At 41.9% G+C, this 27,717-nt stretch overlaps 2 protein-coding genes across 5 annotated transcripts; one reads left to right on the top strand and one right to left on the bottom strand.

Moving 5' to 3' along the window:
* Positions 1-601: 601 nt before the first annotated feature.
* On the top strand, positions 602-24,268 carry kmt2bb (lysine (K)-specific methyltransferase 2Bb). Of its 2 annotated transcripts, none has more exons than XM_041043803.1 (36): positions 602-931; positions 2,521-2,599; positions 2,745-6,260; positions 6,398-6,579; positions 6,765-6,884; positions 7,101-7,287; positions 7,826-8,057; positions 8,143-8,210; positions 8,303-8,560; positions 8,750-8,856; positions 9,613-9,738; positions 10,205-10,318; positions 10,564-10,710; positions 10,808-10,900; positions 11,004-11,121; positions 11,244-11,357; positions 11,536-11,720; positions 11,847-11,948; positions 12,489-12,599; positions 12,715-12,791; positions 12,903-13,126; positions 13,249-13,352; positions 13,473-13,610; positions 13,730-13,888; positions 13,995-14,112; positions 14,216-14,294; positions 14,377-14,537; positions 14,645-14,812; positions 14,922-18,087; positions 18,703-18,803; positions 19,486-19,623; positions 19,772-20,024; positions 20,334-20,441; positions 20,628-20,711; positions 21,220-21,349; positions 21,467-24,268. In XM_041043803.1, exons 1-36 carry the CDS (start codon positions 602-604, stop codon positions 21,740-21,742), a joined length of 11,673 nt encoding a protein of 3,890 aa, XP_040899737.1. In that variant the 3' UTR covers positions 21,743-24,268. The 2 variants fall into 2 exon arrangements, with proteins under 2 accessions (XP_040899737.1, XP_040899736.1); XM_041043802.1 differs by having other exon boundaries at positions 10,805-10,900.
* Positions 24,269-24,328: 60 nt separating this feature from the next.
* On the bottom strand, positions 24,329-27,258 carry igflr1 (IGF-like family receptor 1). Of its 3 annotated transcripts, XM_041043855.1 has the most exons (9): positions 26,975-27,258; positions 26,752-26,846; positions 26,451-26,643; positions 26,110-26,137; positions 25,971-26,021; positions 25,492-25,567; positions 25,303-25,398; positions 25,102-25,206; positions 24,329-24,851 (listed from the first exon to the last, which is right to left on the bottom strand). In XM_041043855.1, the coding sequence occupies exons 2-9, from the start codon at positions 26,834-26,836 to the stop codon at positions 24,538-24,540; spliced, it is 948 nt and encodes a 315-aa protein (XP_040899789.1). In that variant the 5' UTR covers positions 26,837-26,846; positions 26,975-27,258; the 3' UTR covers positions 24,329-24,537. The 3 variants fall into 3 exon arrangements, with proteins under 3 accessions (XP_040899789.1, XP_040899788.1, XP_040899790.1); XM_041043854.1 differs by lacking the exon at positions 26,975-27,258 and having other exon boundaries at positions 26,752-26,954; XM_041043856.1 differs by lacking the exon at positions 26,975-27,258 and having other exon boundaries at positions 25,318-25,398; positions 26,752-26,952.
* Positions 27,259-27,717: the final 459 nt, after the last annotated feature.

The following is a 27,717-nucleotide window of genomic DNA, read 5'->3' as shown; positions in this document are numbered from 1 at the left end:
CAAAGGGTGTATCACTTTTATTATTGCATTACTGCGTCAGTTTATTATCATGAGAGCCATTTTAAACAATAAGGAAGAACCTCCCAATCCTTTACCATCATGCTGAAAAGTGAGTCTTCACAGTCATGCCAACCTGTTTGATATTGAGAGGCTTTGGTGAGGTTTATTACACACGTATTACGATGACATGTCTAAAAAGTCTTGCACTACCTGAGTCATCGGTGTTCATTATTTGAAATCTGGCTATTTTTTAAAGAACGTTTTAAACAGCAAAGAAGACAGCCTTTGAATTTTAATATATGGGATGCACCTAAGGTGTTATCACCTCAAGAAATTATCAGTGAGTTAAGTTCATTGTCACCAAGGAACTTGAGATTAATCAAAGCTTGACTTGTATCTAGCCTGCATGTATTACATTTCTGAATGGACATTTGACGCACAGCCACCACCAGAGGTCGACCCACTTCCACCCTCCCTTCGGAGATTCACGGAAAAGACTCACTTTCCCTTGCAGCATTGCGGCACTCCCCCTCCCATCTCGCGCCTTCCCTCTTGTCTCTCGTCGAACTGCTAGCCGTCGGTGTGTGTTGTTGTTGAAGCAATGATGGCGGCAGCGGGATGCGGATCAGCAACCGCGGCTGCCGTAGGAGGCCAAGGTGGAACCGCTACGGCCAGAGGTCGTTTCCCCGGTCGGCCTTGGTCGTCACGCAGTCGTTTGCGCTCTGAGAAGCGATGGCAACTCGGACGATCAGGCTTAGAAGCTGATGATGTGACTAACGGAGGGCCAAGGCCCGCAAACCTGGTTCTGTCGTTAAACGAAGACCAGTCTCACTTGCGCTTGCTTGGGATAGAGGCGAGCCACAAGATCCTTGGCCAGGCTGGATACAGCTCTAGTGGGAGTGAAGAGGTGAGGTCCCAAACCAACCCAGGAGTTAGTATCTTTATTTCATCTTCTCACATTTCGTGTGATCGTTAAATGTGCAAGAATGAGCGCTGTCCATAGCAGTGTGACTGAGTAGTGCCATGGAGAAATGTCAACATCCCTTTGCTAGGCTAACGTTAACTTTAGCTTCAAGCTTGGTGAGCTAACATTACAGGCTAACTAATGTTAGCACAGTGTATCTTTTCATGACATTTAATGAGCAGTCGCAACACAAAATACCTCTTCATAAAAGGCGCAGAGCACTTTTAACATACATTAGTAGTGTTCCCTCAGTGTTTCTCAATGAGGTAAAAATATCACGAGATGAAAACATGAAAAGGATATATATATATATTTTTTAAATAGTTATTGAGTACGCCAATTTGTAAACAGGGACCGCAGTTATTTCATCTATGGCCCGCTCGTTATCGGGCCAGAGGAGCAGCTAGCTAATAGTAGCGAACACAAAGAACGGGTAGGCTAGCGCCTCTGTATCCTGAACAGCGGCTAAATGCTAACTGTTCTGTGATAATACGTTAGTTTAAAAAGCACAGAATAAACTACTAAACGTGTGCCAGGCGTGTGGGAAATATAAGATCTCAGATCACAAAGCTTTAATTTTGGCTAGGTAGCTTATCTTCCGTCAGAAGTGAGTTTAAATGCTTTCGAGAGAAGGGGATGGCTAACTGCTCGCTAATGTTACCATACACGACAGGTTTAAATGGTGGTGCAGAAGTGTGCCAAAGCCAGTTGCACCCTTGTTGTTAGAGCTGAAAGCTCCTTACTCATACACATGCAGTCGTTTTTGTCTGATCCTGATTCACACCAGTAGATGTGTTTGTAGGCTTTCAGGTCACAGCTGCAAGCATGAGGAAGATGTACAGTACTTGGAGCGTGGGGTAGTCATACACCCACCTTTCCATGCAGTTTTTGTCGGTGGTGAAGGGGCTCGACTTACTACCCCCAAGTGTGATTCATTCAAAGGTTGTAGAGTTCGGATCTTGCAAGAGGTGGTAAATAAAAAAGACTGCACAACTGCATTGTTAAAAGTTCAGGAAAGGCCCCCCAACAGCAAATGCATTTTGGTTGCTACTAACGCATATGATTAGGTGAATGTACATAGTTGGTTTGAATGTGGAACACTTAAATCATATGTCATTTTTCTATTTCTTTGTCACTGATATTATTGCTCTTAAGTAAAGAGAGTGTTTATTATTGATTATTATTATTATTTATTATTTATTTATTTATTGTTATTATAATTATTATTATTACAATTACTACTATTATTATTATTATTATTAGACAATGCCTTTAATTTAGTATGCTAAGATAAACAGATTGTTTTGTTTGGTATATTGGTACAGTTATTATTATGTTAGACATGGATACGTTCTTCTTAATGAACATTTAGAGAAAAGTTCCTCTATTTGTCTCAGGTGACTTGGTCTCTGCAGTGGATATAATTAATGTCATGCTTTGGAATTCAAAAGGGATGCTGTCAACTATGTTAGTGTTTTTGCTGATGGTTTAGCAGCCTCCAGCAGAGTAGCGATAAGTTGGTTCAAGTGTTAATTAAACTGTTTTTATTTTTCAAGGGAGATGACTTCAGAGGATTTGAAGCTGAGAGAAAAGGCTCCAAAGGGCCTGTATGGTCTCGACAAAACCCTTCCAAAGGTAAAAAAAAACAAACAAAAAACAGCATATCACTGCACTGCATGACATGCAACACAATATGAGAGAGGCATGTTTTCTGTTACAGATTTGTGCCGAGTGGAGTAGGTATGGATTATGTAATATTTAATGTCTCTTTGTTTTGTAGGTGATGCTGTCAACACAAAATCTAAACGACAAAGTGAGAAGGTACCGCTTAAAACGCCAGCAGTGGAGGCAGCTATTACCCCACCTGATCCTGTAAAAGATGTAAAATCATTGGAGGAGGTTCATGGCTTATCTCCTGCAAAGGACTGCAGGAAAGGTTCAAAAGGAAAAAACACTATGGATCGTCAGTCCACTAAAAGCGGAGCCTCGGCAGCAGCACCGAGGATTACTATAAAGTTGGTGGCCAAAAAGAAAACTGTAAAGGAGCCTCATAAAACATCCACGAAGAAGTTGAAGATAAAAGGAATTCAGGATCAGTCTAAAACCAAGGACATTCAGGGTGACCAGATTTCAAGTGCTCATGTCAAATTAAAAACTGAACCACAGGAGGATAAACACAACACAGAAGACAAGGGAGGGGGTACAGTACCTGTCAGAAGGCGTGGGAGGTCTGCTTCGAAGTCAACAGAACCTGTCTGCCAGACTAGCGCCAAAGCTGTGGTTGATGACCAAAAATCAAAAGAGAGGAAATCAGTCGATCGACTTGACACTGCAAAAGAGAGCAGGGCTGAAGAGCCAAAAACAAATGCAAAGAAATTAAAGCAAAAGGAAACTGCAACAGAGCAAAGTTCAGAAGTTAATCAACTGGGGATACGTAGGAGCAATAGAGTCACTAATCCACTCTCTAAAAGCGTCTCAGACAGTCTGGCTGAACCAGAGAGTCTGAATAAAAGTGATGGTGTTCTGGTGGAGTCAAAGTCAGAAGTTTCTGATTCTGTGGAGGCCAAACCATTGTCGAGAGGTGACAGACGAAGGCAAAGCAAGAGGCTGAATAAAGATGCTACAGTGCCAGAAAACCATGGTCCATCTTCCACAGAGACTGATAATTTAGCTGTCCAGCCCAGTGACAGTTTGCCTCTGAGTAAAGAGGAAACGAGGGTCCCAAGTTTAAAGTTAATACGGATCAGAAACCCAAAATATGATGCACAGGCCAGTGGGAAGAATTCAGCTCGAAAGAAAAAACGGAGAAAATTTATCTGGACTTTAACGTTAGTGAAGGGAAAAAGTCAGACACAGAGTGCTGAAAACACTGTCAAAGTAGCAGAGAAGACTGTGAGTGAAGTGGATCAGTCCACTTCTCATGACACAAGTGTGAACGAGAGTTTGATTGGCATGGATAAAAAATCTAAACCGGATAGCCCGGCCCCACAAGAGAGTAAAAATGCGGACAGTGAGTGTTCCCAAAACAAGACTGACGTGTCATTTGAGGAAAAGTCCACTGTACAGGTGGAAGCTGAAGTGGAAAATGTAACTGAAACACCGCCTCCAGAAATCAGTAAAACAGATAGTGGGAAAGTTGTACCACCTCTCCAGATCAAAAAGGTCTCCTCTCCTGGAAAACATAAAAGCTCAAAGCCATCCTTTCTAATTCATCAAGTTAGTCCTGTGCCTGAAAAGAAAGAGGATGCTTTCAAAGATTTAAGTGAAGTTAATGAGGATAAATTGTCATGTCCCGATGCTGAAGTCACACCAAGTAGGAGACTAAGGAGGAGGACATCAAGCCTTGATTCACCACAAACAAGGTCTGTCAGTCATAAGCCAGTGACCACCCAAAAACGGAGACTTAGATTAAGTCCACAGGATGAAGATACTCCGCAGGTGCATGTTGAAGATTCTTCTCAGGTTTCAAATGAAGATTCCAGCTCACATGTTCTTCCTGAAAACTCTTGTCAGGTTTTGGCTGAGGACCCCTCACAGGAGACAAGTATAAACTCCACTAAAGTTCCTGATAAGGAACCGTCAAAGGTCACTGACGATCCCTCACAGGTGCCAGGTGAAGTTTCTCCACAGAAGATGGAGAATGAGGTAGAATCCCAGATAAAAGAGGCCAAATTAATGCCTGTGCCTTCCAAGCTTAAAAGATGTAGAAATAATAAATTTGGGAAAAAGAAGTCTGCTCAGAAGAAGAAGGCTGTTGTCTCCCCTGAAACCACTGTCAACCCAGAGTTGGCCACAGTTGAACCTACTAACACTGAGTCTGTACTAAAGGAAGATACTCAGCCTTTAGTAACAGAGGTAAGTCAGCCAGAAACAAAGGAGTGCTCCCAGTCAGTGGCAAAACAGGACACTGTGCCAGTGGAAGAAGAGCAGATGCAGCCGCCGGTAAAAGAGGAAACAGACATTCAGTTGATAGATAGTCAACAATCTCTGGTGTCAGAAAGTCAAGAATGTGATCCAAAAACACAGTGCCTACAAAATAAATCTCCCAAAAAAGTAAAAAAGAGACGTAAAAGTTTGATTGGGCAGCGTCAGAAACACAGGCACAGGAGCAGAGATGGGAAGTTTGCTCCAATTAAATTAGCTGAAAGTCAGACAACTGTTGAAGGGGATAGTGACATTGCCAGCCCATTGGTAGCTACCACACCAGCCCCAAGCTCCAAACTTATTGGAGTACATAAAAAGTACAAAAAGAGACAGTCAGGCCTTTTCGCTTCTAAAAGGCCAAAACCACAATCTAAAATAATTTCAAAGTTGATAGAAATAGGGCTTGAAAAAGATAGTTTGAAGCAAGAAGAAACAGACACGTTAGTTGATGGGGGACAGGTAGATGTTGTAGAGACCCAGCCTGGTAAATCAAAGTTTGTAAAAAACATCAAGCACTTCATTATGCCCGTCGTAAGTGCCAGATCCTCACGAGTGATCAAGACCCCACAAAGGTTTATGGATGATGCTGGAATGTCTGTATTGCCTCGAAGAAACTCTCCAAAGAAGGGTGTGCAACTGGCCTTGCAAATGCGCCCAGCTAAGAGACGAGATGATGGGACAGGTAGAGCAATATCCCCCATCCTGCCGGTTGATGAGGAGGACATATTGAGTGAAGCTCAACTGGATGTCGATCTGTTTTCATCTCAGGACTTAGATGACAGCATTGACATAGCTAACAGCCTATTTTCTGAAAGAAAAAGTGGCAAAAGCGAAAAGAGGAGGTCTCTTGTAAAGAGCTCTAGTTTCAAGTGGCATGTGCCAGAAGACTGTGAGGAAGTGTTTACACTGGACAAAACTCCGGAGAGTAAATGTGGGGATCTGTTTTTATCTACACCGGTTGATAAGCCCACAGAACTATCTACTGACCTCCAGGATGCTCAGAAAAAGAAAAGCTTCCCTAAGTTCAGTAAACAGACGGCTCACCTCAAGATTTATCAAAGGCTAAAGAAGGTGCACACGGTACTTCCCAAAACCAAAAGTACATCAGAGGTGGATAGTGTGAGTAAACCTCCTCAGCCCCCCATTGATTTAGCAGAAGGACTGGATGATGAGGCAATGAGCATCAGCCTTAGGCAACGGAATACCAGCGTGGAGAAGGACAAGTCCAAGCTCAAGATAGAAGACCTTGATACCCCTGGAGTGGTGAGAAAAGTTTCTGTGTGTGTTAGGACTATGAACTCCAAGCCCATTGCATTTGAGCACGCTAAAGAGGAGGACTTAGCAGAGAAAGACAGTGCCCCGATTCCCTCAGGTAAGTCAATTGATTAAATGTATAAGATTATTTAATGCGAAGCGAGCAACATTTCAACAGTTTCATTACTTATGGAACTTTGTAGCCTGGATCTCGAAATGGACCAGACCCTGGCATATTTTACTTTATATCCACAGGAGAGCCGCAGTCAAAACAGAACTCAGGCACAGGTGAAGGCGATTACCTTGGGTCCGTGGAGAAGGGAACTTCGCAAAGAGCGCGCCTCACTGGTGCAAATAAACGAATGTTCAATCTCCTCAGGAAAGCCAAGGTCCAGCTCATTAAAATCGACCAGCAGAAGCAGCTTAAGTCATCTGGGGTAACGTCATGATCAACACAATTACATTTTCAATCATTGTAGACTTTATTTATTGTTACGTAAGTCCTATGTAATAGAACCTGTTATAGAAGAGGAAAACTCATGTAAATACAAGTCTTGATCATTGATTTTCTAGTTTTCTGCAGCTAATATTGATGCCGTGTTTTTGCCAATTGACCCTGCAGCTCTTATCTGGCCCGAGTGGCACCAGATCTCGAGATGTGGCCTCTAAGAGACAAAGGAGGAAGCAGAGGGTGCAGCCTGATGCTGATGTTCCAGTCAAGACAGAGCCTCCTCAAGGACAAGTAAGCACACAAATCAGCAGGCCTGAGTGGGTGAAATTGATACAGCTAAAAACCTTGTTTCTGTCTTTGGTTTTACCAATGTTCATTGTTGTTTATTTAAGTCTGCCACAGCCAAAACATTTGTACGGTACAAAAATAATTCCGATTTGGAAAAAAAAAATCAATCCTTGTGTCTCTGCACATCAGTGATTGTTCTCTTTTTGCTTTGTCCCTCAGCCACAGCTCATCTCCCCGCTTTGCCAGGAGTTCCGTAGAGCAGGAGGTCCACGAATTAAGCACGTGTGTCGTGCAGCATCTGTGGTGCTGGGACAGCCTCGAGCCTTGGTGCCAGATGACATTCCCAGGCTGAGCGCCTTGCCTCTGCATGAAAGAAGTGGCATTTCCCCATCAGCCGTCACTAAAGGTAAAGGTAGATGTGACCTGATTCACTGGCTTGTCTAGATTTGCTTCCTTGAAATTTGCTCTTCAATTTGATGACTTGATAGCAGCATCAGAAACAGTAGTGTCAGTATTCATTTCAGCTTCTCAAGCCTGACATAGAATTGAGGGGTTGGTTTTGATTGAATTACATTTTCTTTTTTAATTTGATTTTGAGTGTTTTAGATTAATTGCTGTTAAAACCAGACCAATCTGATGAATTTTTAAAAGCAGAGGGATGCATGAAACTGGAATGATTAACAATCAGTGTATTATGGTATGAATTAGTACACTGCTACTATTAATGCCCCTCACTTTTAGTTGTATGAACTGTATGAAGTACCCCAGCCAGCAGATGTTGAGTCAGTCTCTTAACTAAAATTAATACCACTAAAATATCTGTTGCTGAGGAAGCATTTTGAAAAATGAATAATGAACTGCTTAAGGATTTTTTATTTTTTTTAATTATCAACATGTGGCTGGTATTATAGTGTCTCGTTCTAATTGTTTGTTTGTTGTTGCAGATGTCGGGTCTCCCTCAGAATCAGACAGTCCTGGGCTGTCAGATCCAAAAGTACCCAAGGTCAAGAAGCCGTCAAATTTTGTGAAGAGGAAAGGTCTGGGGCCGTTTGGGTACCGCTCTCGGAGGTGTGGAGTATGCAAAGGCTGCAACCACGAGGAGGACTGTGGCAAGTGCATGAACTGCCTTGACAAACCCAAGTTTGGTGGTCCCAATACCAAACGGCAGTGTTGTGTGTAAGTTGACTTGTACTTAATTATTAGTTACAGCAGAGCACAAGAGTGTTCAAACATAATGACGATTTTTTTTTTTTGCTACAAGGTATAAGAGATGTGATCAGATTGAAGAGAGGAAAGCTCGCAGGCTAAGTGGAAGAGCAGCACCCAAAGGTAATTCTTCACTTGATCGTGGAACCTCTGTGTTGCTGTTATGCTTCCATAACATTCAGCGTGTCAGCTACATACCTCCTCTTTCTTTCAAGGTGCCTCCAAGCGACGGCGATCCTCATTCAGCGGGGGTCATTCAAGTAATGACGAAGGGAACGAGGGTGCTGCAGACTCACCATCTGGTCTCCAGGGTGATGGCCACAGTCCTTCGGTAAGGAAACAGCCAAAGCGTGTTGTGAAACCCCGTGTCTACTTTGACCTGGTGGACTACGACTCAGATCTAGATGACAAAGCTGTTTCAAGCTCTGCCTCACCAGCCAGGAGAAGGGGTGCTGGACACCGTTTCAGTCAAGGTAAATTAACACTCAGATTCCAGCTGAGATAGATGCTTCATTTATTATCTAGTAGGGTATTTTTTTCTTAACACTTTTCATAACACCACATATTACACATAACTCCCATATAATATAGAGTTGTAGTCTTTATAATGTCCTTTTTTTGCTATTACCAAGCCTAAGCCCTGTTTCTCTTGTCCTTCAAAGACTTTGTGTCACTGGATGGATTCCTTGGAGACATTTCAGATGATGAAGTCAGGCATCGAAAGCCCACCTCACACCGCGTACCACCTGGTCGACGTAAGGCAGAGAAGGTGGGTCATTCTGAGCTTGATGGTTAGCCTACACATGTTACATTTGTGGCAGTTTAGCGTTTGAGATGCACTGACTCACAGTAAGTGTCAGTCGGTCTGCTGAAGGGTAGCAAACAAGGCTGTGCTAAAATGTTCAAAAAGGTCGGCTTGCCAGCATTGGCACACTGTGTTGATCGATCCCAATTAGTCAAATATTGTCACAATCCCACGTCACAAACCTGCCAACTTTGTCTCTAAGAACGTTCCAAATGCAGTTTTTTTTGTGTTTTGCCAGCTTTTGGCAAAGTGTAGCTGAGGACCCCCGTCATTCCTTCCTGAGCCTTTTTGTGAAATCCAGGCCATGCTGTCTCTTTCTGCAGTTTTATTTTTCCACAAGATATGTTTGCAGTGCTACTAGCCAGTTATTTCAGTTCTTGTTCAGCCACTCCTCAACCAAGGCATATAATACCATGGTGCCCACATCATTTCAGTTTACGTTTGTCTGCCGTCTCTTTTTCAACTCAGATATGGCAAATGTGCTCACTTGTTTGGGCTCAGCATCATCATTTGGTCCCACATTAATTTGCACTTGGAGCATGAGCCAGATTTAAACTTGATTTACTTTTTGTATTCAGGAATATCAGTAATAGACATCCTGTGCCGTAGACTCCACCAAAACTGATGTGGGCCCCCTCACAGATATAACTACATTTCAGCAAGTATATCCTCATTTTTGGGTCCACTATTGCCCACATTTACCTTATGGTTGTCTTTCAGTGTCAGACATCTCAGGGTCCTTTGGAGCAGACTCCTCCCAGTGTCCTGGCAGCTTTGGCGCATGGATTTGAGCAGAGAAACGTCGAGTCTTCTAAACCTACCCACAAAATCAGGGTTGACTTCAAGGTAGGTCACTTTTTACAGTTTAATGTAATTAGATTTTTACATTTTAATGTATTTGTCTTTGTTAAACTTTATTTAATCCACAGAAACCATATTAAAATCACACTTCTATAATGCTAAGTCACACATGCTGTAAATTAAAGCCATTGTAACTCACCAGTTCATGTAGCATTCTGTCCACTAGATGTCACTGTTTATTTCTTTATTTCAAAATGAATATACCTCATGAGTGGTGCTTGTATAAATATCTTTCAGTTGACTTTACCACTTCCCTCATAACTTAACATGTAAACCCTCCGCTCTCCCAGTCAAACCACAGTAGCATCAAATGAAGTAAAAAATTCTGTATGTGTATCTTTATTTTTTTCGTGGAGAATGTTCAGCAGACACAGTATTATGGGGGCAACTTCTGTGAGCAGCCTTTTCTCAGCTGTTATTAAGTTGTCATTGTGTTGTGTCTCATTTTCAGGAGGACTGTACTTTGGAGAACGTCTGGAATATGGGTGGTTTAAGTATACTGACCTCTGCGCCACTCATGCCGCCCTATGTCTGCCTCCTTTGTGCCAGTAAAGGGCAACATGAGGTAACTGCTCAACACTTTCTGTTCTGTTTTAATTGAAACTATTAGCTCTGTTACTATGCCATTCTAACCACCTTAAATTTGTAAACTATTAACTACTAAGTTTCTTTCAGCTTTGTTGTACATAGTAACACAATATCATGCAGGCTAAAAATAAATCATGAACTTCATCCTATTTGAAATGTATTTAATTTCAGGGCAATTTGAAAATTAAAGGGTATTTTGTTTATGTGAATATCTTTTTGCAGATGCTGTACTGCCAAGTATGCTGTGAGCCCTTCCACCAGTTTTGCCTTGAACTGGCAGATCGCCCCTCTGAGGAGAACAAGGAAAACTGGTGCTGTCGCCGCTGCAAGTTCTGCCATGTGTGCGGCAGGAAAAACAAGCACTCAAAGGTAGAAACACCTAATTTGGCTTGTTTTGCTATATTTTACTTGTCAATATTAATGTAGTTCATTAAGCAAACATTAACATTTTCGTGTCTCTCAGCAGCCTTTGTTGGAATGTGAGCGATGCCAGAACTGTTATCATTCTTCATGTCTGGGACCCAACTATCCAAAGCAAAACAAGAAGAGGAAAGCCTGGGTATGTTCACGAAAAAACAAATCGCAGTAATGTATGTTCACTACAAGTATGCTGAGGTAGGAACACACTGATTTCCAGCCCTAATATGATGGTTTTTGTGCAGGTTTGTATGACATGCATCAGGTGTAAAAGTTGTGGCGTCACACCAGGTAAGAGTTGGGATGCTGAATGGAACCACGACAAAGGCCTCTGTCCAGACTGTTCAAAACTCTATGAACAGGGTGAGAGGATAATTTAACCTTGATAGTACATTTTATAATCATCTGGTGATACGTCAGCACCTGTATCTTCCTACATTACCATTCTCTGTTGAGGCTAAACGTCTCCATCTTTCTCTCATAAGGTAACTACTGTCCGATCTGCTTCAAGTGCTACGAGGACAATGACTACGACAGTCAGATGATGCAGTGTGGCACTTGTAACCACTGGGTACACGCCAAGTGTGAGGATCTAACAGGTAATTTTTTATTGTACATGTTTTTGAGGATATAAGTGCCCTACCTGTTTCAAACACTGTTTACTTGTTAACAGTAGGTGCATTAAAAAGGCTCAAGGTATGAAAGCTAATTTTGGTTAGAGATGCATGTCTCTTCATCTCCACCAATAAACTCCTTTTTCCCATCAAAATACTCCAGATGAGCTCTATGAGATCCTGTCCAGCTTGCCAGAAAGTGTGGTGTATTCATGTCGGCCGTGCAGCGTGACCCAGCCCAGTGCATGGAGAGAGCTGCTCTACATTGAGCTCAGGGCTGGGGTGGAGAAGGTATTAGCTTGCTTGCTTTCCTCCAGCCTCACCCAGCATCTTGTGACCTGCTCACAGGTAAGAGACTCAGCTTTCAGATGTACCATGTGACAAATATGGCTTTTACTTGGAGCATTTATGTTAAAGTGCTTGCAAAAGTATCTGGAATACAGTGTGTCAAATAAGCTTTGGTTTCTGCTGCAGTGTGAAAAGTTGGTTGATCCTGACAGTGGAATAGAAGGGCAGCCAGCTTGTGACCTCCGAGCTGTAGGCAAGAAATTTGACAAGGGCCTTTATACTACGTTGGTGAGTGCACAACCTCTTGTTTAGTGTGTGAACATTTGAGTACTACCGCCAGTGTTAAATTGTATGAGGCTTTGTGGACATTAACTTTAAATTTTGGTGAGAATTGAGCGATACTTTGAAGGGAAGCAAACAGAAAATGAGTAGACCCACTTTTGTAAGGTGTGTTATATAAAATAGGACACAAATGGAAACAGTGAAAATCATGCAGTCTGTCAATTTTACTCACTTTAATTACAAAGTTTCAGTTTATAACAAAGTTTCCTCTTTTTTATTATTATTAATTTTTCAGTTAGAAGTTTTGATCCAATGCACCTGTCAATAACACTTTCAGACGTGGGCGAACTCTAATTATAGGTTGCTATTCTCCTCCTTCCATTGTAGCACACAGTATATATATATATATATATATATATATACACTTTTATTAGAAATGTTTCTAACAGTATTTCTTTATCTAAGTGTTGTTCTACCGGGAAACATGCCTCTACAACAGTAGAGGGAACTAAGATACTGACCTGATGTACACTTTTTTTTTAATAGAAAATGTTCCATGAAGATGTGGTTCAGGTGGTTCGAAAGAGGCTTGAGCAGGAAGAGGACCTTCCAGAGGAGAAGAGACCCACCGCCCTGGCACGCTCTTACTACTTAAAGGTGATGTATGACCATAAAACCTTGAGGACATGACCGCTCTTTCATTAATCAATGTTTTTGATATTATGCACGTGTGTTAGCATTTATAGTTGACTGATGTGATTTTTCTGTTTAGCTCCTCGAGGAGGTATTTAACTGGTTCAACAGCCAAGATCCAAAGGTGTGGAACCCTTGTACCAAAGACTTGCCCATGTGAGTAATGGTTTCCATTTACTGGTTTGTGAACATTTCTGTTGTTCTCTGGCATTAAAAGAAATATTAATAAGCTTTTCAACTTTTCAACTCCAATTCTTTCTTTAATAGGGGGATGCTGTCCCATGCTGTTCATCCTCCAACAACAGAACATGTTTACGCTCAGTGGCAGGAGAGGGAGGAGCTCTTGTCCAGGGCTCCACTGGGGCTCCTGCAGGAGGACAATGGACAAAGCTTAGATGTAAAGGAAGAAGAGGCAGTTTCGCCTATGTCAGGGGAGCCAACATGCCGAAACCACTTCAAAACCAGCAGGGCTGTCAGGCTCAAATTCAAAGGTAATGCTGTCATCTCACAAGACATGAGGTCACGAAATTGCATACCTTTTTTTTTTGTTTGTTTTTTTTAATCTTGCGCAGAGTTTGGGCCTTTAAGTTTTTGCTTTTGCACATTTATACAGGGAAAAGGGGCCGGCTTTCAAAGGCTGATCTAGACACTGGATGGTCAAAAGATGATGAGAGACAGTGCTCTTTGTGCCAAAAATATGGAGACCTCAAACCTAATGTAAGTAATCCATCACACATGAAAATGAGCAGATCTTAGTAAACTTAGTAAATTACTTGTATTTACATCTTTGCTTTGTTATGCAGCAGGCTTCACATTTTCTTTTGTGTGGCTCCACAGGAAGCAGGCAGATTGTTGTACTTGGGTCAGAACGAGTGGGCACATGTCAACTGCTGTCTGTGGTCTGCGGAAGTGTTTGAAGAGGACAATGGCTCTCTATTACATGTACACAGTGCTGTCACAAGGGGGCGCTTGATGGTTCGTTGATAATCTTTCTTTTTTCTTTTTTATAATGTTTTTAAGTTTAAAAATTGTTATCACTTTGACTCAAACTTTACATTTCAACCTTCACCCCAATCAACCCAACCCCCTCTCAGCGATGTGAACGCTGCAACCAGACTGGTGCCACAGTGGGCTGCTGCCTGACATCTTGTCAAAGCAACTATCACTTCATGTGTGCCCGTTCCCGTCACTGTGTGTTCCAGGACGATAAGAAGGTCTATTGCTACAAACACAGACATCTCATCAGTGGCAGGGTAAATTCTGTTCCTCCAACTTTTCTCTCACAGAATGTTGTCTCAGTTTCTTGGTTTGAAATTATATTCTAAGTTGTGTTATCACTTCTTGTCCTTTGTTGTACAGATGATAACTGGTCAAGAGTTTGAGGTAAACCGCAGGGTGTATGTGGACTTTGAGGGGATCAGCCTCCGCAGAAAGTTCTTAACAGGACTGGAACCAGAACTGATCAATGTGATGATTGGTAAATGTGTTTCTTTAAAGTAGTTGCCTCTTTTACTCCTTGATATGTGCTTATATGAGGGTATGTTAAACTAATAAATGATATCCACATTTTCACTGCACAGGTTCCTTACAGATAGAAAAACTAGGTGTGCTGACAGAACTTTCAGCTAACAAAGGAAAACTGCGTCCTGTGGGCTTTCAGTAAGTTGCATTTGATCATTTTTCATCTCATTAAATTTAAAAAAGCATATGAAACATTAAAACTGTGCTGTTCTTTGTTAAGGTGTTCTCGTTGGTACTGGAGTACAATTAATCCATTGCGCCGGTGCAAATATACATGTACAGTCCGGGAGGTCCGCCCCGTTGTCCCTGAGAAACCTGTTGAGGAGATGCCTGACCAAGGAGACAATCACACCATTGCTCACAGCCCCTGTCCAGTACCTGGTTCGTTTTTCTACTGAGAAACTGAAGTACATCAGAAAGTGATTAACTGTAAATTTATAGATAAAGACACTAATAATTTGTTAATGATTGTTTATATAAATACTCAGAATTGGAAGACCAAGAGACTGATATGACGGAATCCCAACTCCCAACGGAGGAAAGTTTTGTCCCAGGACCTCCCCCGAAGTCAGATCACGGTGCACGGCCAAAGATTCCCAGCTATCCCCAAACAAGGAGACCAGCTGGAGGAATGTTCAGACCTCTGCCATCCCCAGGTAAAATATAAATTCATAAAATCTTTTGGTAAAAGTATTTTATCAAGCAGCAAATCAACCAATTCAGTCAAAAGACGTAAGTACCTGATTAATTCTGTTTTCCTCTTAGGTGTAGCCCAGTTAAAACCCCACCACATATTAACCATAAGTGATCTGGAGGAGACTCGAAGGGCTCGTCGTCACAGCCCACATTCACAGACAACAGGCCTCCGCAGTCACATTTCCCCCCCTCCTCTGGGCCCTCTGACTGGACCAATTACACTTCGTGCCGGAAAATCTTCGCTTCCCACTTCCCCGCTGTTCCCACTTGCTACAGACAACCTGATAAGTTCTCCATCATCCCGCCCAGTCGGAGGTAGAAGTGCTTCCTCAGTCCGATGCCCTGGAATTACAATGACCCACTGCACCTCATCTTTCTTTCCTCAGTCTCCCTGGCAGGAGAGTGGAGGGAGCTTTCCCTCTCCAAGTCTGTCTTTCTCTTCATCCGCGCATTTACCCAGGAGTCGATTATCATTTGATCTGAGCCAGTCAGACTCAGTTGAGGTGCCGCACAACTTCCTAGCTTCACCAGAGCCTGAAGATGTCTCTCCAGCAAATGGCACTTCTCCCCAGGGGGATTTAGACCAGCAGAAGGATGAGGAAGAATTTCCCTACAGTTCATTCCACAAGGATCCCAGCATGACTCTGGGCCAAGAGATGAGGACAGAACTGGAGATCGAAGAGACACTCCTGAATGAAGGTGTAGCAATGAACTGTGGGGGGCAGATAGTGGTGGAAGGCGATGATCAGGAGGGATTTTGGGGAACAGCTCAAGACATACACAAGAGGAAGACCAAAGTTGCCAACCTGCCACGCTCTGGAGCCTCAGCCAGGGACGACTTAGGAAACACCTCCTCTGATGACGATATGGAGCACTATTTTGACTTCTCACGGACAATAGTGAGTTGCCCCGGAACAAAAGATCTTTCCAAGTCTCCCTCCTCCCCTTCTTCCCGACCTATGGCTCAGCTGGATGGAGTTGACGACGGCACAGAGAGTGACGCAAGTATAGCAACCAGCGATGATGCTCAAAAAGTTGAGGGTTCTACTCAAGCTCGGATACAAGCGAAAAACTTAAATAATAAAAATGTGCCTGAATCGGAAACTACAAATGGCACAAAGGCTGTTCAGAGTCTGTTCCCCGAAGCTTCATCAAGCGATAAGCACACAGATTCTTCATCAGTTACCATCTCCGTTACAGGCAAAAGTCCAACAGATGGTTCACCTAAATCCTTTGATGCTAGTCAGTCAAATGAGGACAACATGAGACTTGTTTCTCCACAAATTTCCACAAACGCTCCACTCAAAGAACAAAGCTCTGACACTCCTTCAGTAAATCAAGAGACCGTGCTTCCTATTCCAGTTCATGATGCTCTGCCTAACCTACTCACAAAGGTGCCTGAGACCTCATGTTCTGAGGGGTTATTCCAGGGTTCCAGTTTGGGGTTTGCCTCTGAAACACCACTTGTTCTTGAGAGTTGTGACCCTAGTCCACATGTAACTGAGGTGGTTCCTATACTCCAGGGTACATCACTTGAGACCCAACAGTCCGAAGCTTGTAAACCCCTGAACTCAGAGCCTGACAGGAGGCACTTTGTATCGTCAACTGAAGGGTCTGCTGTGTTAATGAACCACTTAACAGCTAATACAATGGAACCCTCACTAGCAGATGCTGCTGATAGCAGTCAGGGGGCCTTGTTGGATCTTCTTCAGCCCTCCCCTTTAATGTCTACAGATGTGCAAAACCCCTCTCAAGGTCTTGTAGACTCCTTGCAGATGTATTCCTGCTTACCAGGTTTTAGTCAGCCTCCTCTAACAAGCATCACACTTCAGCCAGTAACATCCTCACAAGAGTCAGTAACCTTCCCATCCATGGAGCCTCTGTCTACTAAACTAACGACCCTCACTCCTGTTGAAGATGTGACAGAATCACTGCTAAATGTTGCCCCTCAAAATGATCCAGTGCTATCGGCTACCCCGGGTACTTGTCCTCCAGCAGGGACTTGTGGAACTGTCTCTGTACCCGTCTACTCCACACAAACACAGCCATTGGGTTCTACAACTGTAACCATTGTTTCTTCCTCTGCATCAATACCATCTCTTTCTGGGCTGTCAGCACAGTGTTCAGCTGCTCCAACAGCAGTCCAAACCACCTCAGCCTCTGTGATCTTAAATGGTTACAGCTCTCCATCTGTGCAGAAGGAAGCTGCATCTGGTCACACAATTTCCATCAACGTTTCAACTCCCAGGCCAGCTTTAGAACCTCAACATCCAGTGGTACCCCAGGCATTACCTGGCCATGCTATTCTTACTGTGAAAGAGGTGGGGGGTCCAAATGTGGACCCTACGCCACATGTCCTGCTGGTGAACCGCCTTGGGCAGATCTTTGTGAAGAATCCTGAAAGCAACACTTTCCAGTTGCCCACTCCCAACTCCCCTTCCTATAACTGTGTCACTCAGATCGCAAGTCTTTTGCAAAGTAACGCATTGTCAGCCACACTTGCAGCAGCCGGTAATATGACTGCTCTACCTCCTGGGGCTAATGTGGGCACAGCAGTACCTCTTTCAGTTACTCCCCCAGTTCAGAATCCAACCACAATTGCGCACCTGCTCACTCACAACAGCAACGGTGCAGTGGCATCAGTTAATGTGAAAAAGCCAAGGAAGAATACAAAATCATCAAAAGATGAATCTGTCCCAGAATTGAAAAAACCAAAGAAGAAGAAGGAGTCCAATGCATCCAGAAAACCCAAGACATCCAAAGCCTCGGTGCAGCCTACTCTTGCAACTGAGAATCCTCCCTTGACTCCTGCTGAAAGTGCCCAAGCTATTATCAATCAAGCAATGGCAAGTAACTACACCCCAAAGTGGAGTGGGCTTCAAACACTAAGCCCTTCGTCACTGGTTTTGCCACCTGGCCTATTAATTGAACCAGAACCTCCAGTGTCTCCTCGCTCTCCATCACCAACACCAGCACCAGCTCCTCCACCCCGCCCTCGCACCCATGTCCGCATGAAAAGAGTGTCTTCGCTTTCAGACCGTATTGTCACAAAGAAGTCTAAAGTGGACTTCCTGCAACCAGAACCCATCAGTGAGGAGGAGGAGCGACGCAGACCAGCCTTTCCAAGCATCTCCAGCAGGGCTTCAGGAGTCCGCATCAAGACACCAACAGTGAAAGGAGTACTCAACCTGGACAAGTTAAATGAGGAGCATATAAGTGATTCTGACAGCACAGGGTAAGATTTTACTTGAGTAGTCTGCTGATAATTTTCTTGATTTATAGTTTAGTCTAAAAAATGTCTTACTTGTGTTGTCTGACCAAAAAAATATATTTTTACCAAAAATATTTCATTTACAATCACAAATGACAAAGAAAAGCAGCAACATCCTAACATTTGAGATTCTCTAATCTTAAATATTAGATGTAACCTGCCATTTTGAAATGGTACAAACACAAAAAAATTGCTGAATTTTAAAGTAAGGATTTGTAGTAGTGGAGCCTACCTATTGTTCATATGGACCCATGTTATTATTTGGAAATATTGACAAATGGCATGAATTCAGAGTTTTCAGTTAAGCTTCCAAATTTAACTTTGTCACACTTCGTGAATGATGTCATCCTAGAGACCAATACTGCCTCAGTGTTTCCATTGTGGGCTATGTAAACAGTACAATACATAGGTGAACAGTTTACCCTGAACATGTGTTGTTAGTAATGGAAAGTGTTCCATAAAGCTGAACGTCAGATAAGATGAGAAGATGTACACACACACACACACACACACACACACACACACACACACACACATATATATATATATATATGTATATGTATATGAAAAACTTTTCAGGTCAGAGCCTTGGGATTACATGTCTCGGGGTGAACAAGGCAAGCAGCATGCTTGGGAACCGGTTGGACACAGCACCCTGACTGACTGGAAGAAATATTCTGGTAAGTTTGAATTTTAAATGCTTAAATTGAGTGAAAAATAATTAATGAGTTCAAGAATGTCTTCCACGTATGACACTAACTAATGGATAGGACTTAGGTTGTTTCTGTGCTCTTTAACTGCCACAACATTGTGACCACAACATTTAAGAATAGTCAATTCAGATTTTATTTATATAGTTCAGTATCACAAAGAGCAGCAGATAAGGGAGGATTCTTCTTCCAAGATGGACAGACACACCACCACTGTGGTGCTCTTGAGCAGAGCTCTTAACCCCAAATGCTCCAGTGGAGGTGCTCAGTGTTGAGCAGTTCCACTGGGTAGCTTCCTGGTGTGTGTGTGTCTGTGTGTATGTGTATGTGTGTGTGTATAACTGTAAATGTGATCAGGACAATCCTGTAAAAGAGAGGTTGCCACTTAGTGAAACTACTCAGAATAAATGAAGATAAAAAACACATGCAAAAGATGTTGCATGTACAAAATAGAGCAAGATAATAGATTTACAGTATGGACGGCCCGGGATGAGAACATTATAGATCGCATACATTAATGATGAATATGATTTAGGAGGATGCCAAGCAATTTCCAGTTGCCTCCAACAGATGGAACCAGAGCCACACAGACTTGTCTCCTCCATGTGAGGAATAGTGTGGAAGACTGAACGTATACATTGTGTTTTGTTAGGAGCTGCTTCTACTTCAGATGATGAACCACCACCATCTGATGAGGATGAGAAATGCCCAACTAACAGAGACCAGCCACACTTACGATTTGAGATAACCAGCGATGATGGTTTCAGTGTAGAGGCGGACAGCATCGAGGGTAAGGCTGATATTTTAAAATCTCCCTCAAAGCTCCTACCATAATTAACTAACAAAATAATAAAATGACTTTCTTGATATGGTATTTCTGTAACTCTTTATGTTCACTGCATTCACTGAACTCCATTTATTCTTAATTCTCTTTTCAGTGGCTTGGAAAGCAGTGATAGACGGGGTGCAGGAGGCACGGGCGATTGCGAGGCTCAGACCTCTTACCTTTCGGGGGATCACTGGTGCCCGTATGCTGGGTCTGGTCCATGATGCAGTGGTGTTCTTGCTGGAGCAACTTCAAGGAGCTCACCATTGTCAACGCCATACCTTCCGTTTCTTCAAACTGTGCAACCAGGAGGATGACCTGCCTGTCAATCCCAGTGGCTGTGCCCGCTCTGAGCTCTATCTTAGGTATATTTACTGATTGCTGTTATTATGTACTGTGTGTCAGAAAGAACTTCCAGACAAACAAGAGTGAGGAACCTTAAGCCTCAAGTTGCTCATGCTAACAGCTTCACTGTTGTTGGTTATTAATAGTTGTGCTATAAACACCAGTATGATCATTAATGACCACACAGAGGGTTTCTATATGAAAGGGCTACATAATAGTTTTTGTTATTTTTAAGTACTTCTGTATTTGACTTTTTGGATTAGTCTGTTGCTTTCTTGATACTCATCTAGACCTGACGTCTCTGTTTTTCTCTTCTTTTCTCTTAACAGGAAGTCCACCTTTGACATGTTTAACTTCCTGGCTTCACAGCATAGGCAGCTTCCTGACATTGGGCCTTATGATGATGAGGAAGATGAGGTTCTGTTGAAGTCCACAAGGTCAGGCTTCACCTATTTAGTTCATTTAGTAGATTTTTGGCTGGGTTGAAATGTATTCTTAACACTTTTTGTGAATAAAATTCTGTACATCCCCTCCAGTTATTTAGACCATTTGTTTAATAAAAATTGCAAAATTGGCTTTTCTGGATGTTTCTGATGAAGTAATGTCTGCTTTTTTTCTTGTAGACGGGCTACTAGTTTGGAGTTGCCCATGGCCATGCGCTTCAGACATCTTGAACGAACATCCAAGGAGGCTGTAGGTGTCTACAGGTCAGTGCTCTATTTGCAAAATAATAAGAATTCTGTGTAGAGCTTGAAAACATTTTTAGATAGGTTCTCATCTTAGAGGGCTACCTGGTTAAGTTAAATTGTAAAGCAGATTTTCAGTTTTCTGTTTTTGTGAGTGTAGTCTCAAAGGGACTCAATATAGAAGCTGACATAATGTTTTCAATAAAGTGCTACTTACAGGAAGTGCGTGGTTACAGTAGAAAATTTCAAGTGAATAGCCAGTGAGTCAATAACCAGTGAGTTATGTCTGTTTAAATTTATCACGACTAAAATTTAACTGTCTTCCTGTGATGATGCAGTTGAGTATGTGCAGTGACTACAATTCTACATGAATTACAATTCTGACCAAAATTCTGGGTGTTAGCTTACCAGGATAGTTGATGTCCAGAAGATGACTACAGACTCCATCACACAGTTGACACATCATGACTGTTGGTGTCTTTAACATCCCAGAAAATTAGCTTGTCTGACCTCCCTGTGTGTGTTGTAGGTCTGCTATCCATGGCCGTGGTCTTTTCTGCAAGAGGAACATTGAAGCAGGGGAGATGGTTATTGAGTACGCAGGCATCGTCATCCGCTCAGTGCTCACTGACAAAAGGGAGAAATACTACGATGGCAAGGTTGGTCGGTTTTCCCTTTCTTTCATCAGTTTCATCCTGATGAAGGTCAGTTGTTGAGGGTTAAAGTTGGGTAAGGCTAGCGGTTGTATCATCAGGTTTCTTTTTTTGCCTCTGCAGGGTATTGGCTGTTACATGTTCCGCATTGATGACTTTGACGTGGTGGATGCAACCATGCATGGCAACGCAGCAAGATTCATCAACCACTCCTGTGAACCTAACTGCTACTCGAGAGTGATCAACGTGGAAGGCCGGAAGCACATCGTTATCTTTGCTCTTAGAAAGATCTACAGGGGGGAGGAGCTCACCTATGACTACAAGTTCCCCATTGAAGACGCCAGCAACAAGCTCAACTGCAACTGTGGGGCCCGGCGATGTCGACGGTTCCTCAATTGAGAGACCATTTGAGTGAAAAGCAGAGGATCCTGTTTACTAGTAAACCTTACAGTAAGGTGGCACTGGATTGGGCTTGGGGAGGAGGTTTGCAGTCCACACAGCAGGTGAATTAGCCACTATGAGACCAGTCAATAACATTTGGCTATTTTGAAGTGATATGTGGACATTTCATGGATTGAACAATTAGAGGAAGAGAACCTGCACAGAAAATTCAATAACTTTTGAAAGGTTTGTGTTCACAAGGTTCTTCCGTGCTCCTCTGCCTGTGAGGAGTTCAGATGTACAGCTGGCACAGCAGAGTCACCACAGCCGTATATATTGTGGAGGAAGGATAACAGGACATTTAAACCAGATATTTGAAATGTGGGCATCTCCTGGATCTATATGGACAGCACCAACAAAATTTCTTTGATACACACGTCAAGCCTTATCTGTTTGAATCATCGCTGAAAACCTATAGCTAGCATTTGAGGGATTCCTTATATGTTTTATTCATTTCTGGGGAGGGGAGGGTGGGGGTTTGTCTGTTTATAGTACACTTGTGATCATGAATGCTCCATCCTCCAGTGATGGGAACATTATAGCCCCATCTGTGCAGTGGTGAAGTCAGTTCTTGAGCCATACATTCACCCAAACCTTTATTTGTGCGTTTTATCTAACATTTAACACTTCTCGCGTTGTTAATAGTTTTTTTTTTTGTTCATAGAGTTTTTCTTGAATAACAAAACAACCATGGTGCTAAACTTTGAAAGGTCTTTAACGTCTTTAGTTGGACTAAGATGTCCTGCAAATCAGGAATTGTTTAGCTGTTTATTCACCCTGCTGAGATCATGTATCATAAATTTATGCACTCAAGCAGTACTCTTACTGTCATCGGAGTATAGTGTCTTCTAGGTTTCACAGTTCAGCTCTGTTTTTTCCCTCTCTCTCTCTTCCTGAGCAGAGATTAAAAAATAGATTATTGCAACGAAACAGTTTCAGCCAGTAGTGACACTTTTATAAATACGGAAACATGTCACTTTTTTTGTCTTGATGTACAGTGTATGTAGCAAACACTACCCAAGCCAAAAGTGAAGAGTTGTGGTGAATATCAGTTTTTTAAATATATATTTTATTACTCTCATGGCAGATGCTCATTACCTATTGCAATAAGACTTTGCTGCCCGACAGTTGCACATAAATAACCATCAGACATACAAATTCTTTTCATCTTTGTGATACAGTTTATCTCTTAATCAGGAAGGGCACTGGTATAAAGCATCTCCACAGAGTGTGTGCAGTCAGCTCCTGCACCAGGCCTGTTAAGAACAAGGTGCACAGACTTTCTAGAAGTTGCTGTTGCAGATAAAAAAAAAAATTAAAAAAAATCAGTCTGAAATGGAGCTGAGGTAATGCACTCAGCACCTTCAAATAATGTTTAACGTTGTTCTTAGTCCATGTTCAGTGCTGTCATTGATGAGGCTAATTGAATTCACACACTGTTCAAATTGTATATTTATTCATGTTTTGATTTATATTTTTAATGGTAAAAGGTTGTGCTTTGTATAAACGGTGGCGGTCTAGTGTATAAGGAGATCTCCCCCATTTGTATCCTTTTTTTGTTTTTGTTTTTTATTGTTTACAAATGATGTTCTTTGTTTCGCTAATTTACTTGAATTTTCTTTTGGGGCAGTTATGTCATGCATTCAAGCCTTTATGACAAAATGTTCCAAAGCAGGTATTTTTAAAGAATCATTTTTACTTTATTTTTTTGTTATGGTAGATTTCTGACGGTCTTAGAATCAGCCACAGGAGTAAAGTGAGCACTGTTTGCCTTCCCATGCCCATGATCATTGTTTTTTTTTTTTTTTTTTTTTTTTTCCACCCCTCTCTCTCTGAACTTCTTAGAGCAGATTTCTCTCATCTTTTGTCATTATCTATTTCTCCCTTTCCTTCCTTCTTGCATGTCCAATCACTGGGATGGAGCCCAGATTAACATGTGTCAATCACCTAGCTGACAACAAGAGCAGAGTCACTCCCAACTCCTTGCAAGGATTCTACCTCAGCTGTTTAGACAGATGTTTGGGAATACTGATGCAAAAAGAGAGGATGATAATTTAAGAGTAGCTTGGTTTTTATGTCCTGCAGAGCGTGTCTGTATGTGCGTCTGTGTTAGCGCGTGTGTCTTTGTTTGCGTGTGTCTGCAATGAAGGATGCAAAGCACTAGTCAAAACCTGAAGTTATCATGACCATCTCTCCCAGAATCTGTTAAGAAAGCTGTATGTTATATATACACACACATATATAAATAAATAAATAAATAAATATATATATATATATATATATATATAGTAGGGTTATTTTAAAGTAAGTGTAAAAGACATAAACATGAGAAAATATGTGATCTTTAAATTTACGTCTTTGTTACCATGTACAAATAAACCCTGAGTTTGTAAATATTTGTATACATATTTCTAAACCTGTTTAATTTTTCTATGCACTTTTTTTATTTATAATGTTATTTGCCTAATAAAGATGTTAAGATGTTTGAACAAACTCCATTTTTTAAATATTTTTTATAAGAAAATTAGAGAAAAACTAGTAATGTGAAGTAAAAAGCGTTTATTGAAATATTAGTTTTTTTAAAACATGAAAATAACTGTCAGCCCTGAAACAGAATGAGGATACAAATTCATGGCTGAGGTCTGTGCCAGCATTTTTGACATCTGCTTTCTATTTAACATCACTAAGCCCAGGCCAGGATATTACATCCCTGCTCACAACATGGAAAGCTTGGAAAAAGTAATGTTACATAATTATCTCGGTCTGAGTTGGGCAAGAACAGCGATGGCATCGTTGCGCTCTATTTGCCTGAGCAGCTTGGCCAGATGCCCTACTGTCCAGTCAGGGTGTTTGCTAGTGACCCCTTCCAGCATGGCTTTCAGAGGGCTCTTAGTATCCTTCATAGAGTAGGTGTAAGTGATCCAGGTGGAGGGGAAGGAGCACAGCGATGCCAGATGTTTGGTGGTCTTTACTACGTTGCTGTCTGGATCCAGCAAAATCACCAACTCTTCCAAAACATCCAGGTTGTTCAGCACTGTCGGTAAAGGTTCTGACAGGATTTCAGGACCTACAGAAGAAATATGTAGTTACACCTACCGTGTTTCATCATACAATGACTTGTGCACATAAGATCATGAATCATGTATCATTTCAGTGTCTGGATGAGTCTGGCCTCTAATGCAAGTAAGGATTGCCAGAATAGAAAGAATTATAGAAAACATTTCCTGAGTAAAAACAGCTGGTCCCGTTTCCAGACTTGTGAAAAAAAAATTTCCTACCCCTTGATTTTAAAATAATCAACTGTCATTTCCACTCACTGAGCATGATCTCCAGATCATTCTTGCAAGCAGGAGCGGGGAGGGGAGAGAATCCTTCATTGATGAACGAAGATCTTCTCCTGTAAGTCAATACTGAGTGCTGACCTACATCAAATACACATTGTTAACATCAGTGTCAGAACTTTGCCATTCTTTGAGTAGTCCACAGAAGGCTGTCTCCACATTTATGCTCGCACTTACAGTCAATATACAAACCTCTCTTCCGCTTTATGTAGATTATGCAAACTGATAACAAAACAAGCGTAATGGAAATTAGGACGGCTAATGGTACTGTCCCTGCAAAAATAGGGAAAAAAAAACATTAAAGGTCAAATTTAGACGATGAAGAGATGTGTTCTTGTTAGATAAACAAGTCTGTGTTTAACTTACATAGTACAGCGGAATTAGCAGGTGTTTCTGAATTTTGAGTGGAGGGGATTGTCACAGTTAGAGGGTCTGTTGCAATCTGAAATGAAAACAGAGCGACAGCTCTTGCGTGACTGTTGGTGCCAAGTCGGTTTGAGTATTTCTGAAACTGCCTATCTCTGATGCACAGCTGACAGATCCAACAATACGATGGCATGGACATGAACATTAACAGACCAACTGTGAAAAAAAAAAATAGTAGGTGATAGGCTACTTTTGAAGTATTATTAGATATATGGTCTTTTACTGTCATAGTTATCTAGTCGCCTAATTCAATTATTCTCGTGTAACAGAAAGAAAAAGAAGGGTTAAACACTTTTTAAATTCATGACTCAACCCATGAAACCTGGGGATTTTCTTTAGTGGGCTGACTTCCCAGACGTGCTGTCATTCAGGTGCTTATCATAATGTCACACACAGATGTTAAAGGTTAAATCGATTACCGTTGGCGTCTTGTTGACAAAGGCTGAAACATGCACAGATGTTGCCGGTTTCTGGGAGAAAAACAGGATAAGCGGAGGTTATTCCAACGACAACACTATTCGAATAACTCAGTTTAATGCTCGGGGCCGGCCTACTCACAGTGGTGGCAACTTCGGTGGTCCCACTTCTGTGGAAAACGCTGTTGTTTACTTCACGAAACACAAAGGGTTCGTTTCTCGAAAATAAAATAGTATTAATTAAAAAAAACATAGCCATCTGCTGTAATATCGCACGTAAGATGAAAACGTATCAGCCATTTTGATATGATTTTTGTATCAGGACTTTTTTTTATTTGAGTTTTTTTTTCTCGTTCTACTATGTGAGGCGAAATGATACTCCCAACTTCGACGGGGAAGTGCAGAGATCTGGTCCAATCTGCTGTGGGCCATATCAGAAACAGCCGCAATTTTGCAGTTTATTGAACGTGCCTTTATTCTTACCTTTGCTCTTGGCAATGGTTGTCAGTTGTTGGGTTGCAGGGTCTTACAAGTTTATACCCCGGCGGACACGGAGTACAAGGCTCACACAGTGCCCTGCTGCCATCATTGAAAGTATTGCCAAGGCACTTCTTGAAGGGGGATTCGTGTCGCCCTCCATAGTCATCGTAGCCACAGTTAGGGGTAACTTCATATCCTTTATGATTGAGAAATAATATACTATACTATACTATACTATACTATACTATAATACAATATAATATAATATAATATATTATAATGTAATATAATATAATATACCTACCTGGTTTTAATTTACATGGCTCACATTTTGCAGCATTCCTATTCCAGTAGGTTGTCAGATCAGGACATCTAGCGGAGTGCGCCATGGTCCTTTAGCTGAAGAGTTAAACGTTTGAGCAATATCTATAGCGACCTCGCTCCTCCCTCTTTTTTTTTCCCCGTTAGACTCATTTACCGTTAGTTACAGCAGTTTACCAAAGTATTGAACGTGCCTTTATTCTTACCTTTGCTCTTGGCAGTGGTTGTCAGTTGTTGAGTCGCAGGAGCCTACAATGTTATACCCCGGACACGGAGTACAAGGCTGACATATGCCCTTCTGCCATCACTGAAAGTGCCGTCTGGGCACTTTTTCAAGGGGGGTGTTGTCCTCCATCGTCATATCATAGCTACAGTTAGGTGTAACTTCATATCCTATATCACTGAGAAATAATTTTGTGATATGCTCTCTTCTAGATTTTACTACTGTGTCATGTGAAGACATTTCATATCAAAGTAACATGACTATGGAGTGCAGATCATTCCAATGTTGAATTTCTCAATGGGTATGACAGCTCAGGGGGTCTTACAAAACAGCTGACTCGGTGGACGCAGTTGCACTGATAGGATGTTGACTGAGCATTTCTATCTTGTTTTTAGTAGCTAGGACATTATGAAGCAAGACATAATAGGATATTGGCTAATGGACGCCGCCCTCCTTGACCCACACGAAAAAACATAAGAGTTTATTATGCCGTTCCAAGTCTGAATATCATTGTCCAATCAGCAGCCCCTTGGGGCGATTTCAGTCAGAAGTCGCCCCAGGCGTCCTCGTAGACTTACATGCATAGACTGTATAAGACATGTTTTTTTTTCAAAGTGTAGGCCCTGCAATGCCCTAACCATAGACTGTATAAGAGGCCCTAACGTGCTTTCGTCATACGCACTGATGAAGTCACGTGCGCATACGCATCGCGTTCACGTTCAAGAT

Source organism: Toxotes jaculatrix, chromosome 8 (assembly GCF_017976425.1).
Source record: "Toxotes jaculatrix isolate fToxJac2 chromosome 8, fToxJac2.pri, whole genome shotgun sequence".
NCBI classification, from domain to species: domain Eukaryota; kingdom Metazoa; phylum Chordata; class Actinopteri; family Toxotidae; genus Toxotes; species Toxotes jaculatrix.
The sequence above is the reverse complement of the archived record's forward strand: the minus strand, read 5'-3'. Positions and strand labels throughout refer to the sequence as shown.

What these genes read in the sequence shown, in the direction of transcription:
- kmt2bb (XM_041043802.1), top strand. Translation starts at nt 602, where the DNA reads ATGATGGCGGCAGCGGGATGCGGATCAGCAACCGCGGCTGCCGTAGGA. An exon ending in AAATCAGGGTTGACTTCAAG is followed by an intron (nt 9,739 to 10,204) that starts GTAGGTCACTTT and finishes TCTCATTTTCAG; the next exon opens with GAGGACTGTACTTTGGAGAA. An exon ending in GGAAAAACAAGCACTCAAAG is followed by an intron (nt 10,711 to 10,804) that starts GTAGAAACACCT and finishes CGTGTCTCTCAG; the next exon opens with CAGCCTTTGTTGGAATGTGA.
- igflr1 (XM_041043855.1), bottom strand. Translation starts at nt 26,836, where the DNA reads ATGGCGCACTCCGCTAGATGTCCTGATCTGACAACCTACTGGAATAGG. An exon ending in AACCATTGCCAAGAGCAAAG is followed by an intron (nt 26,138 to 26,450) that starts GTAAGAATAAAG and finishes CGTTTTCCACAG; the next exon opens with AAGTGGGACCACCGAAGTTG. An exon ending in TTGTCAACAAGACGCCAACG is followed by an intron (nt 25,568 to 25,970) that starts GTAATCGATTTA and finishes TTTTCATTTCAG; the next exon opens with ATTGCAACAGACCCTCTAAC.